This window comes from Galleria mellonella, unplaced genomic scaffold, assembly GCF_026898425.1.
Source record: "Galleria mellonella isolate WM207_F2 unplaced genomic scaffold, CSIRO_AGI_GalMel_v1 utg28, whole genome shotgun sequence".
Classification (NCBI taxonomy): domain Eukaryota; kingdom Metazoa; phylum Arthropoda; class Insecta; order Lepidoptera; family Pyralidae; genus Galleria; species Galleria mellonella.
In genome coordinates this window covers 1,685,107-1,698,822 of record NW_026442064.1, presented here as the reverse complement: position 1 = coordinate 1,698,822, position 13,716 = coordinate 1,685,107, and the positions used below count along the sequence as shown (strand labels likewise).

The window sequence follows — 13,716 nt, the reverse complement described above, 5'->3', positions numbered from 1 at the left end:
TAGATTTTTATTAAGTTTAATAGTAATAGAGTGTATATACGTCTGAAACAGATACGAAATGTCCATACCGCGTTATCAGATTATACGATGGTCCTGTCTCTAGTGTTATTATCAATCGGTATAGCGCCACAGTTGGTTAATTAAATTTTTCGAGTATCTTTGTTCGGCAACAATCGAATCGGAAACCTATAGTTAAAAGCAAAACAGCTGCTATGCAATATGAGACTGTATCCTTTCTAATATATATAAGGGGGGAAAGGGATTGTTAGTAATGGAGACTAAAAATCCCATTGCTAGCAATATACCCAACCAGGTCGACCTCCTCGTGGTTCCCCCTGGAAACTATCATGGTTAATTCCTGATGAATTCGTCATGATGGGCTAACTGGCCTGTTTTCATTCTCATCTATCACCCTTCACTGGTGCTCCGCCAGCGTATCCCGTTAGCGCAGACGGGGTTACCATACCATTTTCACCTATCAAAAAATAAATATATGTATGTATTTATGTATTGATATAATTATGCTTATTTACTTATTTATTTAAAACTTTATTGCACCAACATTACGGGATTTGTTGAACAATTTTCTATAAGCACAGTACTGTACAAAAAGCGGTCTTATTGCTAAGCAACCTCTCCCAGACAACCATTTATTTTTATTTACACATGTGTAGATCTATTTTTTTAACGCACCACTAATAATTTTTTTTATATGCAAATTAGAATGGCTAACAAGCTGACGCTGTCATTCCTGAGGTGTTATTCCTCTGTACCCTGTAACTTCGCGCCATATCCCACTCTTCAAACCGAAACACAACCACGCAAACACAACTGCTTCACGGTAGAAACACGAATGGGACAGAGGTACCCAAGCAATCGACTTTTGTACAAAATCTCCCTCTGGCAACATTATTCAAATAGACATTCGTTTATTTAAAATTATTTTCCAAAAAGTGGAGTGGGTGGAGGGGTGTTCTACTACTATGTTGACAAATAAGCATACAGCCAGTCTGACGGTGAACGGGGTAAACGCAGTATATGGACACCTGTTAGATATGTCTTTTACAATAGCGCCATTCTCGTTTCTATGGTGGGCACTGGACAATTCCGGGGTGTGCATGCCGCCCCCCCCCCCACACACACACACCTTCACCCAATATGGATATGTACGCCAATATAATATATTAATTGTGATAAAATTGATAAACACAACACATAATAACTGAGTTATTTAGAATATGTTCGTTTATAGAAAGTAGGTTAATGCATATTGTAAGATAAACTTGTTATAAGTAAACAAGTCTTTATTCTGACAATGTCGCTAGATGTCGCCGGTTCATTTCCTGCAGATTACGGATTTATATATCCTTTATTTGTAAATTTATTTTATACTCTGTCTTGTTTTGTTTAAACTTCTAGATTTTTATGTTTAAATATAAAAAAATAATTTCATATTTATGAATGATACTGATGTTTCTTTTTTTCCTAAACTAGCGACCTGATTGTGATAAAACTAAAATGAGAAACCTAAGCTGATTTAAAAAATATTAACATAATCATACATTTTTTTAAACTACTATTGTGGCAAACAAGCACGTTCCGTCTGATGGTAAAGGGAGTTACCGTAGCCTATGGACATAACTACACCAGGAATCCCACACGCGCAGGTGAGGTTACCATGTCATTTTCACCCACTAAAAAAGAACTAATATACCGAAAGCGCAGGCGGGGTTACCATGTCATTTTCACCCATGAAAAAGAAACTAATATCATTTCCTAAACAACCTTTTTAGTGTTACTAACTCTATCACTTGACAGTTGACAGCTGCATCCTCGCCGTGACAACTTCACAAAATTTTGAACTAAATATGAGTTATCGAAATCATGGGCTTACAAACACCTCCCCCATAAAAGGAGAAGGGCAGCCATGCATCAATGGTTGGATACCAGAAAGATGACATAATGACCCCAAATCAGAAGCTCATAGCTGGTTGCGTCTCTGGAATGGCCACTCGATTCATGACTCAGCCTATGGATATAGTAAAATTAAGGACCCAACTGCAGAATCTGCAAGCACTGGACAAGAAGAAGATCTGGTTCAGAACGACTAGGAAGATCTTAAGGGAGGAAGGCATCACTGCTTTCTGGGCTGGTCATAATCTTGGACAGGTATAATATAGTTTTTTTTTAATGGGTGATAATGGAATGGTAACCCCACCCATGCTAACGGTATACACCGGCGGGGCACCAGTGAAGGATGATAGGTGAGGATGAAGCAGGTCAGTTAGCCCATCGTGACGAATTTAATAGGTTTCCAAGTGGAACCACGTGGAGGTCGACTTAATAGGGCAAATTGCTAACAATGGGGCTGTCAAACTCCATTGCTAACAATCCCTTTCCCCCCGATATAATATAGTATTTACTAGCTTTTAACCCATGACATCGTCCACGTTGCAGTAGCCATGCAAACAACTGCTTTACGGCAGAAACATAAGTGGGACAGAGATACCCAAGCAAACAAGTTTTGTACAGTCTCCCTTTAGTGGTATTATTGTAATGGATAAGTTATCAACTTCAATGACTGTAATGATGTAGAAGTTTGACTCACCGTATGATGATCGCGAGTTCAATCCCCTCAGAATAAAAACATTTATTTTTTATTTTGGTTTGGATGTTTTCTATACCTCATCATCGTCATCGTGATCATCATCAAGAGGTTTCACAATTTGATTTTTTTTTATATTTGTCATAACTCCGTCACTTCTAAACCGATTTAGAAATTTCTTTTTTTTCTACTTCTAAACCCCGATCCTCTCATTGTGGGTCAAAATTATTATAGGGGCCATAAAATGAATTTTGTATTTTTTTTTTTCTCTACTAACATAGTTTAAGTCAATTGTTACTAACAAAAATGGATCTTAGTAATCCGTAAATAAAGAAATATTATTATTATTATTATAAACCGATTTGGTAATTTCTTTTTTTTCCACTTCTAAACCGATTTGGAAATTTCTTTTTTTTTCTACTTCTAAACTTATTTGGAAATTTCTTTTTTTTTTCTACTTCTAAACCGATTTGAAAATTTCTTTTTTTTCACTTCTAAACCGATTTGGAAATTTCTTTTTTTTCACTTCTAAACCGATTTGGAAATTTCTTTTTTTTCACTTCTAAACCGATTTGGAAATTTCTATTTTTTTCATTTCTAAACCGATTTGGAAATTTCTTTTTTTCCCACTTCTAAACCGATTTGGAAATTTCTTTTTTAGAATAGAATAGAACAAATATTATTATTATTATTATATATTATTATGAGCTGTACATTACAATTTTTCATAAGATGTTATTAACGTCTTAAAGGAAAACAGCCTACCCATACATCGGACATACAATACAATTAATTACATAACATTAATTATTATACAATCACACAATAAAATCGTCAATAAAGTTAAAAATAAAATAAAGCACATCAATCAACAGTCACAAACTAACTCATGGTCACCATTAGAATATATTAATGATCACCTTATTATATATTAATTAAATTATTTATAATGTCAATATAAAACAAAAATGTCAAAAAGCAAAGAATTCATTCAAATTGTAAAAAACATTTTCGAGTAGCCATTTTTTTTAATAATAATTTGAATTTAGTATCAGGCACTTCTTTTAGGTTATTTGACAAATGATTATATATTTTTTAAGCTATTATATAACTACTTTTTTTATATATCATTAAGTTAGTTTGCGGTAAATATAAATGATCATATTGTCTCATTGGTACATTTCTAAGACGAACTTCAGGTTTTTTTAATGGAAAAGGATATAATTACAGTTTGACCTTACATATTTTTTATCAAAATATATTCATTCGTTTAGTTTTTAAAACAATATAACTGATTTTGCCACAACTGAAGTTTTTTTTTTTGTAATTTCAGATCCACTCAATATTGGCAGTGACCTCACAGTTCTATATCTACGAAGTATCAACTAAATATGTCGCCGGTCTATCGCAGGACAAGGGCAAAAGGTAAGTTGTTATCTATACTAGTGTTCACCTACAACTTTGTCCGTGTTATCGGAATAATATATTGATTGGACGAGATAAATATAAATTGTATTACTCCATCCATTTGTATGTCAAATTTGAAGACGATTGGTTTTGCTCCAAAAGCGCAAACAAACAAACAAGTAGTTACAAACACTTTCATATTTATAACATTAAGTAGGGGGGAAAGGGATTATTCGTAATGGGGTCTAACATCGGCGTTGCTACTAATATACTCTGCCAGGTCGACCTCCACGCGGTTCCTCCTAGAAACTATCGTGGTTAATTCTTGAATTTGTCACGATGGGTCAACTGACCTACTTTATCTTCACTTGTCATCCCTCACTGGTGTCCCGCCAGTGTATACCGATAGCGCAGGCGAGGTTACCATACTATTATCAGTCATAAAAAAAAAAAACTATTTGTTCATCAGACGCCTAATAGATATAATATAGCAAATTACTATAGCGACTACAACTGCTTCAAATTACACGCAGGCATTTAAAATAAAAAATGTTGATTCGAAAATTAATTTGAAATAAGAATTTCATCACAATTCTAAAAAAAAAATGTTGATACCATATTTATTTTGCTGTGATTGAAGCTAGCGTTTTTCTTTTTTAATACCTTTTTTTTTATAAGTCCACTGCTGAACATAGGTCTTCCCCATACATTGTCATAAGAAACGGTCCCGAGCCACCTGTATCCACTGGTTCCCTTCAATACATTTGAATTTGTTACTCCATCTATTGGAGGGTTGTTTTACCCTACGTTTGTTAGTACGAGGTCGCCACTCAAGAACAAGAACTCGTTTTTTCTATTAATACAGAAGATTCCCCATCCTAAATTCAAATGTTTTTATTCAATGTGTCTACAAAACATCTCGGCATTTATCGATATATTTTTGCTTTTTTTTTTTAAAGAATCTGTGTTAATGTAATTTCATTCGTCTTAGTTTCTATTGCTAGCAATTTAGGATGTATTTACTATTTATTAATAAGACGCCTAATATAATAAAATAGCAAAATATCGTAGCGACTACAGCTGCTTCATATTGTACACAGGCTTTTAATTGGAAACTAAGTTTATTTTAATAAAATAAATTTTTTTAAGCGTAATTATATTTTATATTGTATATATATTTAATATTTTATAACACTACCCATTTCTATTTGTCTTTTTCTCAATGCCCTCTACCCAAAGGTTGTCTGGAAGAGATTACTTAGCGATAAGGCCGCCTTTTGTGACATTATTTTTGACACATTAAAATTAACTATTTTTTTTTATAAATAGTTCAATAAAGTATATAATAAGATATATTACCTTCACTCGTTAAAAAAATCTATTTAACTTATACTAGATCAGTGCTTTTCAACCTTTTTCATGACACGACCCCCCTAGTATGAAAAAATATTTTTTTTATATAATTTTTATATATAATTTAAACCCCGACTTATTTGTTAATTTCTATTAATCGTAACATACAAATGTTTTAGTTATCATTATTCTTAACAAATCTATGTTTTTAACTTTGTTTTTTTTTTTATTGCGATAGTTTTCGCGACCCCCTATAGAAGTCGCGACCCCCTAGGGGTGAAAAATATAGATCTAAATAACCGAGTGACATAGGTTCTAAATCGATCGACATATCAAAAAGTTGAAATTTTCAATATAGTATTATTATATCATATAAGTCACTAATTGCCCACAATTGAACATAGGCCTCCCTTTATGCCTGGGTTTTGCCAGTAGTTGCCACGCTTGACAGGTGTTTTGACAACAGCAGTTAGCCTTTGAAAATGTTTTAAGAGGGACCATCCATCGATCTTTTAATCCCCTTAGTCGCCTCTTACGACACCCACAGGAAAGGAAGGGGTGGCCTATTCTATGGTGGGACCACACGGCAGACTTATTTAGTGACCCACGTTCTAAGTAAAAAGTTAAAATTTTCAATGAAGTAATATAAAAAAAATAATAAACACTGGATCGACGTTATTTCAGACCATATCTATTTTTCCTATGCGGCGTGTTCTCCGGCTGCTGCTGTGCTACTCTGGTGCTACCCATAGAGGTGATCAGAGTGAGGCAAATGATAGTGAAGGAACAGTACCGGGGCTTGTTCAACGGTGCCAAAGCGGTGTACAACCATGGGGGTATCCTGGCATTTTATGAGGGTCTCAGCGCGTCTTTACTGCAGGTAACTTAATATAATTATATGCAAAATAATACGATAAATTATAATATACTTTTTTTATGAGTGATAATGTAATGGTAACCCTGCCTGTGCGGGGGGAAAGGGATTGTTAGTAATGGAGACTGAGAAACCCATTGCTAGCAATATACCCAACCAGGTCGATCTCCTCGCGGTTCCCCCTGGAAACTATCATGGTTAATTCCTGATGAATTCATCATGATGGGCTAACTGGCCTGTTTTCATTCTCATCTGTCACCCTTCACTGGTGCTCCGCCAGCGTATCCCGTTAACGCAGGCAGGGTTACCATACCATTTTCACCCATAAAAAAAACAACCCTGCTTGCGCTATCGGTATACGCTGGCGAGGCACCAGGGATGATAAGTGGCAATGAAAATAAGTCAGCTTGTCATGAATTCCACTAGAATTAATCACATAGTTTCTAGGGGAACCGCGTGGAGGTCGAACTGATAAGGTATATTGATAGCAATGGGGACTAACCTCTCCATTACTAATAATCTCTTCCTCACGAATCTTGCCTGTTGTCTGCCATCAATGTATAAACAAACAACATGTAAGAACAGATAATATAAAAATTTTGTCGACGAAAGTGAGGGAGAATATCGTGACTCTAAACTTATCAATTTAGTAATGCCTATCCAATTGCTTGATATCATTTTTGTACCTCTTTTTAACCATCTTCAAATAAAAAGGGATTTCCCAATTCAGTTGTATTTGCTAATGTTTGTTACCTCACAACTCCATCAGTTTTAAATCGATTAGGAAAATTGGTCTTTTCACTTGTAAAAACATTTTATTTATTTATTTTAACTATAACATTTAAGTCGATTGCTACACATGTATGACTGTAACTACTAATGAACTGTCAGTTTTCTCATATTGGGTTTGCTGGAAGAAATATCTATTGGAGATAAGCTCGCATTTGTGCACTATTATGTTTGTTTTTACATTTTAATAACCTTTTGTGTACAATAAAGAATAAAGAAAATTATCTTTTTATTTGAAAAATATACTATACTATACTATACGGATTGGTCCCATAGGCATTTTATCATAATAAGTTCAGTTTGTTTAGTTTTTAAATTAACATAATTAAGTTTGCCTTAAATGAAGTCGGTTCTTTCGTGGAACACAATCTTAATTTGGCTATTTTTGAAAATTTTATTTAATCCCAATACCTATCCTTATAATCACTTAGTCCGCCTTACTTCCTACCAGAATTATGTGTGTTATATATGTATGTTAATATTGTACATATATACATATATATATATATATATATATATATATATATATATATATATATATATATATGTATGAATATAATTGTACATATTTATACATGTTTAGATCTTTTTTTTTTAACGCGCCACCTACCTATTTATTCTTTAATTCTTTCTACCCAAAGGTAGTCTAAGTCTAGTGTCTGTAAGAGATTGCTTAGCAATAAGACCGCCTTTTATACTACTATATTTATTGAAAATCCTTCAACAAGTCCTGTTATATTGGGGAGAAGGGATTGTTAGTAATGGAGAGGCTAGTCTCCATTGCTATAAATATACCCCATCAGGTCGACCTCCACGCGGTTTCCCCTGGAAACCATCGTGACTAGTTTGTCATTGAATTCGTCACGATGGGCTAACTGACTTGCTTTCATAGTCACCTATCATCCTTCACTGGTACCCCACCAGCGTACACCGATAGCACAGGCGGAGTTCCAGTCCGAGAGATTCCACTGTCATCCATAAAAAAAAGGTCCTGTTATATTGGTGCAATAAAGTGTTAAATAAATAAATAAATTACGTAATTATCTAGTTACCTCCGTTCATTACAGATGGGACCGTCTGTTGGTATCTCATTCGGCGTGTTCCAGTCCCTCCAGCCGCGTATACTCAGTTATTTCCACGACTGCAGCTCCGGTCAGTGTGTTCACGCCTCCAGCAACACCAACAAACCTGAGCATCTCCTCGTGGCCAGTACCATAGCCGGCTCGGTAGCGGGATTCGTTGCCAAAAGTGTCACATACCCCTTCGACTTGGCTAAACGGAGACTTCAAATCGCTGTGAGTTTTTTTTTTCATTAATTCATCTAATAATACATATAATAAAACTGTAGAGGCCGAATGTCTGTATGAGTACATAGAAAAAAAATAAAAAAAAAACACTAAAAACCGAGTCAGGGGGGATGTTAGAAGTGAAATAGAATACGTCTAGATTTTTTTAAATTTTCTGTCCCATTCGTTTTTCTACCGTGAAGCAGTTGTGTTTGCGTGGCTGTGTTTATTTATTTATTTATTTATAGGATTACCAACATAAGATACAGCGAAACATTTCAATACAATACACTGGCAGATTAGATCTAACTGTTCTTACATTTATAGGCGACCACAACGTGCCTTGAGTTTGATAAACATTAAAATAGAATTAAATTATTAAATGTCATTATATGAGTAAAGATATTAACAATATGAATAATAATATAATGTAAATGATGGAAATTGTATTTAAATTATTATAAATTATAAATAAAGTACAATTTAGGTTTGAAGGGTGGCGATATGGCAGTGAATTTACAGGGTACAGAGGGATAACACCTGAGTCATCAGGAATGGCAACGTATGAGAGGTATAATGGGTGAAACAGTATACTCTGTTATGTCTATAGTACTGCTCATGTCTATAGGCGACGGTTACCACTTTCCATCAGGTGGGCCGTCAGCTTGTTTGCCATTCTAAGTTGCATAAAAAAAATAGGTATTTTGTTATTTATACTATTGATATTATTCAATAGTTACATACTGCTTACGTGTTTGTTTATTTGCAATGCAATGGATATATCCGGCGTTCGCTGATGATTTGTTACAACTGTCATCATTACACTTATTACGGAGTGCGGCTGCCGCATACCGGCTTTACGTAAGCCTAAACATATAGTCCAGATCATTAGTACATACATAGGCAATGATTTCTCACTGATTTATTAGACAGTGATCGGTTTTCTACCCCCAATATTTACATTAGCATCCATCGGTATACGACTAAAATTTACACAGCTAACTGACTAGGAAACCGAGGAAATTGCTAGCAATATACACAGTTAGGTAAGAAAGAAAGAATTTATACTATATATGCATATTATGCGGCTCGCACATAAATGAAAAAACTAAATATAATAAATCAATATAGCAGTACTGAATATACTGTAACATACATGCATTGGTAAATATTTGTATTCGAGTGTCTTTTGATTGAATGTCTGCATTGTACTTTTCCTTTTTTTTTTTGCGCAAACCAATTTTGTACTTTTATAATAATAAGAAACCTGTTATTAGCCTTAATATTTTAAATACTAGTATGTAAATCTTAACTGTAACGCCGTTGGTTTCTAATAAATAAATAAAATAAAAATAACAATGTAATTAAAAAACTAAACAAATAAAAAAAAAAAACAATAAAAGCAAATGTGTACTCGTGTGCGTGTGTGTGTCACAATGTTCTGTGATGTAAGTCCGTGCTCAGCATATTTTAACTTGAAATGGTGGAAATGGTAATCCCGCCTACGCTAAAGGTATACACTGGCGGTGCACCAGTGAGGAGTGATAGTTGACGATAAAAATGTAGGTCAAAAAATGTAGACATGAGCAGTACCATAGACATAACAGAGCATACGATTTCGCCCATGATAACCCCATGCGTTGCCATTCCTGAGGACTCGGGTGTTATTACACTGTACCCTGTAAATTCACGCCATATCCCACCATTCAAACCGAAACAGCCATGCAGACAGCTGCTTTACGGTTGAAAAACGAATGGGACAGAGGTACCCAAGCAATCGACTTTTGTGCAGTCTCCTTCTGGTAAAATATAGATAATTTAATCAAAATATAATATAAATATTTTTATAGCATATTACAAGTACATATTATTCAAGGCATGCCACAATAAGGTTCTGGTGCCACATGGACTTTATTTGTTTCTCTCTTTGTATACTTTCCTCTACTAAATTGCTAATTGGTTAACTGTTTAATTTCCGTGAATGTTGTTTCCTAAGCTAATGTCAATGTCTTTGTCACATTTCTCTCTTCAAAACACAACCTTACAAGCACAGATAAGTAGCAACTGAAATACAGATAAAACATATCCAGGGGGAAGGGAGTCATTATTAATGCGGTATAAAAGCCCTATTTTATCAGGCCATACCTCCACGCCTTTTCCCTGGCAACCATTGTGGTTAGTTCATGCTGATTCATCGCGACGGGCTAACTGACTTACTTTTAACTTGTTACTCGCTAGATGTACCAATAACGCAAGTGGGGTTACCATTCAATTATCATACATTAAAAAAAGACATCCACCTCATGATTCGATACCAACTTTCCCTCTCCAAAACAAGTAATATTAAATTTTCTATTTAGACTCACAAAGAAGACTTCAGATACCAAACACCAAGTACATCGAGAAACCTAGTGAAATGTACCAATCTAGCTGACTGCATAATCAAAACCCTGAAAAAGGAAGGGATTCGTGGCCTGTACAGAGGGTGGAAGGTGACTGTTTGTAAGGCGCAAGTGACCAGTGTAATGTCGTTCACAACATATGAGCTTATGTGCTACGCCATAAGGGAATTAGAGTCTTGAATTGATGGTGTTTGAAGTTATAGGACATAATAAACATTAAAAAGGTAAATAACTAGATATCTATATAATTTGTTAATAATAATAATAAATAAATAATATATAATTTACTGGCAATAAATGTTTCTATTCTATTCTATTCATTTGTAGTAGGCCTTACATATTTTTGCCTTAAAACAATATAATAAAGCTCAAATCAAATAAACCTCTATGTGGGCCTTCCATGAAACCACCATGATTAATGCCTGATGAATTCATCACGATCAGTACTGTGAACTACCATATTTAATACTATATTTGAACTAGCGGCCCGTCCCGGCTTCGCACGAGTGGACATTTTTACAACATTTTAAAAAGTGATTATTGTGACATAACGATAATAGTTAGACATATAGTATCGGGAAGTTTTTTGTAGTTATTGATATTTTCTTCAATATTGTAGAACATACTTTTGTTCTATCACCAACAGTTTCCGCAGCGCACGCGACGAAAAATATTTTATAGCATTTTTTTACACCTTGAGTTACGTTACTAAAGTTTTAGTAAGGATCACTAATCTTTTCTAAAAATAAATATAGCCTATGTTACTTGGAATGAATGTAGCTTTCTAATGATGAAAGAATTTTTGAAATAGGCAAAGTAATTTTCGAGTTTATTATAAAATACAAATTTTTCCTCTTCATAATATTAGTGTAGATAAAGGAATAAAGCGAAGAAAACCACAATCTGCAAAAGATCAACAAACTTTTGGGTAGGATTTTCTATTTTGAAAAAACAACTCGTCGCTCTAGCACCTAATTTAATAATTAATAATAGGTCCCACAAAAACCGACTTTATTTTGTGATAAAACCAGTTGTTTTGATCTAAAAACTCCTCAACCGATATTGATTAAATTTCCATAGAACTAATCTGTAAGTATATCTATTTAGGTAAACCCAAATCGGTTTAGAACTAACGGAGTTATGAGGTAACAAACATAAAAATACAACCGAGTATATATATATATATATATATATATATATATATATATATATATATATATATAATAATAATAATAATAATAATAACTTTATTGTAGCTAAAAGTCGGGTATACAATTTCTTATACAGTGATTACTACACTAGGCTCACAGGCCTGTATCGTAGTAGTCAGTGAGTGGCTAATTTTGTTCATATTTATTGCCATTTACAATTAAAAAAAATCTCTATAACTTTATAATCCATTTACCATTGATTATACACTTTCAGAATTTGTCCTAGCACGTCAAGAAGCAATGAATGGGTACTATTTGTCATTGTCATACTCCAGTTGCACAATGTCACGTGTCAATGTCAATGTCAATGTCAAAACAAATTCATAAACAATACTCTATTGGTAAGCCAAGCGTACGTGGTATCCAATTTACAGTTTCACCAGCGCTACGACTCGCCCGCATCAATGATGTAAAACTCATGTTTTGAACATTAATTGTGTATATTTTACATTTATTACTGTTTTTAATTGACGATAGATAAATATTAATTGGTGTATTAGTATTTAATAGTGTATTAAAATATGTATTTATTGAGTGAGATTGTTTTTATCGATGATATTCGATGCGTTTTAGTGCTTTAGGTATTGAAAAATGATTGGGAACAATATGTTGTAACAGGCAAAGCGGTATTGTAGTCTCTTTCAATAAGACTGTAATTTATTTGTTTAAACTATAATGCACTGTAAGATTCTATGTAATAAATTCACTTAAAATTTAAATACCATGAAAAAACATGAAAAAATAGCATACTCGGTACTCGATACCGTTGAAGTATACACAAAAAACTTATTTTTTTTTTAATTATCCATAAAATTTACGAGAAATTATATATATATATAACTAAATAGTATAAACTTTGCTTTATCAACGATACCTTCGCTTTATTAAAGATACCTACTAGCGTTTACACAGACGGTACGGTAGCGCGTAATTATTTTTTTAATGGGTGATAATGGTATAGTTACCCCGTCTGCGCTATTGGTATACACTGACGGAGCACCAGTGATAGATGACTGATGAGAATGAAAGCAGGTCAGTTAGCCCATTCTGACGAATTCAACTAGAATTAGATAGATAGATAGATACTCTTTATTGTTTCCTCCAAAAGATTACAATAGTAAACTTATTATAAATACAAACAATTATAAGAAATAATCACAATGAGAAAACAATGGGCGACCTTATCGCTAAGAGCGATCTCTTCCAGGCAACCTTTGGATGGAGAGCAGTAATTATAAACAGTTTGGTGGGAGGCACGATGAAAAATTTTGTTAGTTCTAAATATTAGCCACGATAGTTTTCAGGGAGAACCACGTGGAGGTCGACCTGACAGGGTATATTGCTAAAAATGGGGCTATTTGACCCCATTACTAACAATCCCTTTCCCGCCGGCGGCGCGTGATCCGCCTAAGAGCATCAAAACATATCGCCGGTAAGGTAATCCTCACACGAGGCAGGACAAGCGGATGGGTGACATTACCAGAATAGCGACTAGTTGTGAGTTGCCGTCGCGTGCGCAAAATATCTATCTTTATGGTTGAGTACTGAAAGTGTTATTATGGCTTATCAATTTACGTTGCGTAAATACGTACTCATGTTACGAGCGCATTTCTTATCCGGGGCAAAGAGTATATAATCAAGGGATAAGAGAGCGCACTTCTGTATGAAACGTAAAACGAATACGGTCAGGAATATCTTACCAATCTACACAAAAATCTTCCTTATATCGTTGTGTTGGCCAGCCCGATGTTCAAAATGGAAACGAATAAGTTATAATTATACTATAGTT

At 34.2% G+C, this 13,716-nt stretch overlaps 1 protein-coding gene across 1 annotated transcript; it reads left to right on the top strand.

Moving 5' to 3' along the window:
• The first annotated feature begins 1,741 nt into the window (after positions 1–1,741).
• On the top strand, positions 1,742–10,946 carry LOC113521550 (mitochondrial thiamine pyrophosphate carrier-like). The gene is made up of 5 exons (XM_026907113.3): positions 1,742–2,169; positions 3,939–4,030; positions 6,050–6,245; positions 8,096–8,323; positions 10,675–10,946. The coding sequence occupies exons 1-5, from the start codon at positions 1,936–1,938 to the stop codon at positions 10,894–10,896; spliced, it is 972 nt and encodes a 323-aa protein (XP_026762914.2). The 5' UTR covers positions 1,742–1,935; the 3' UTR covers positions 10,897–10,946.
• Positions 10,947–13,716: the final 2,770 nt, after the last annotated feature.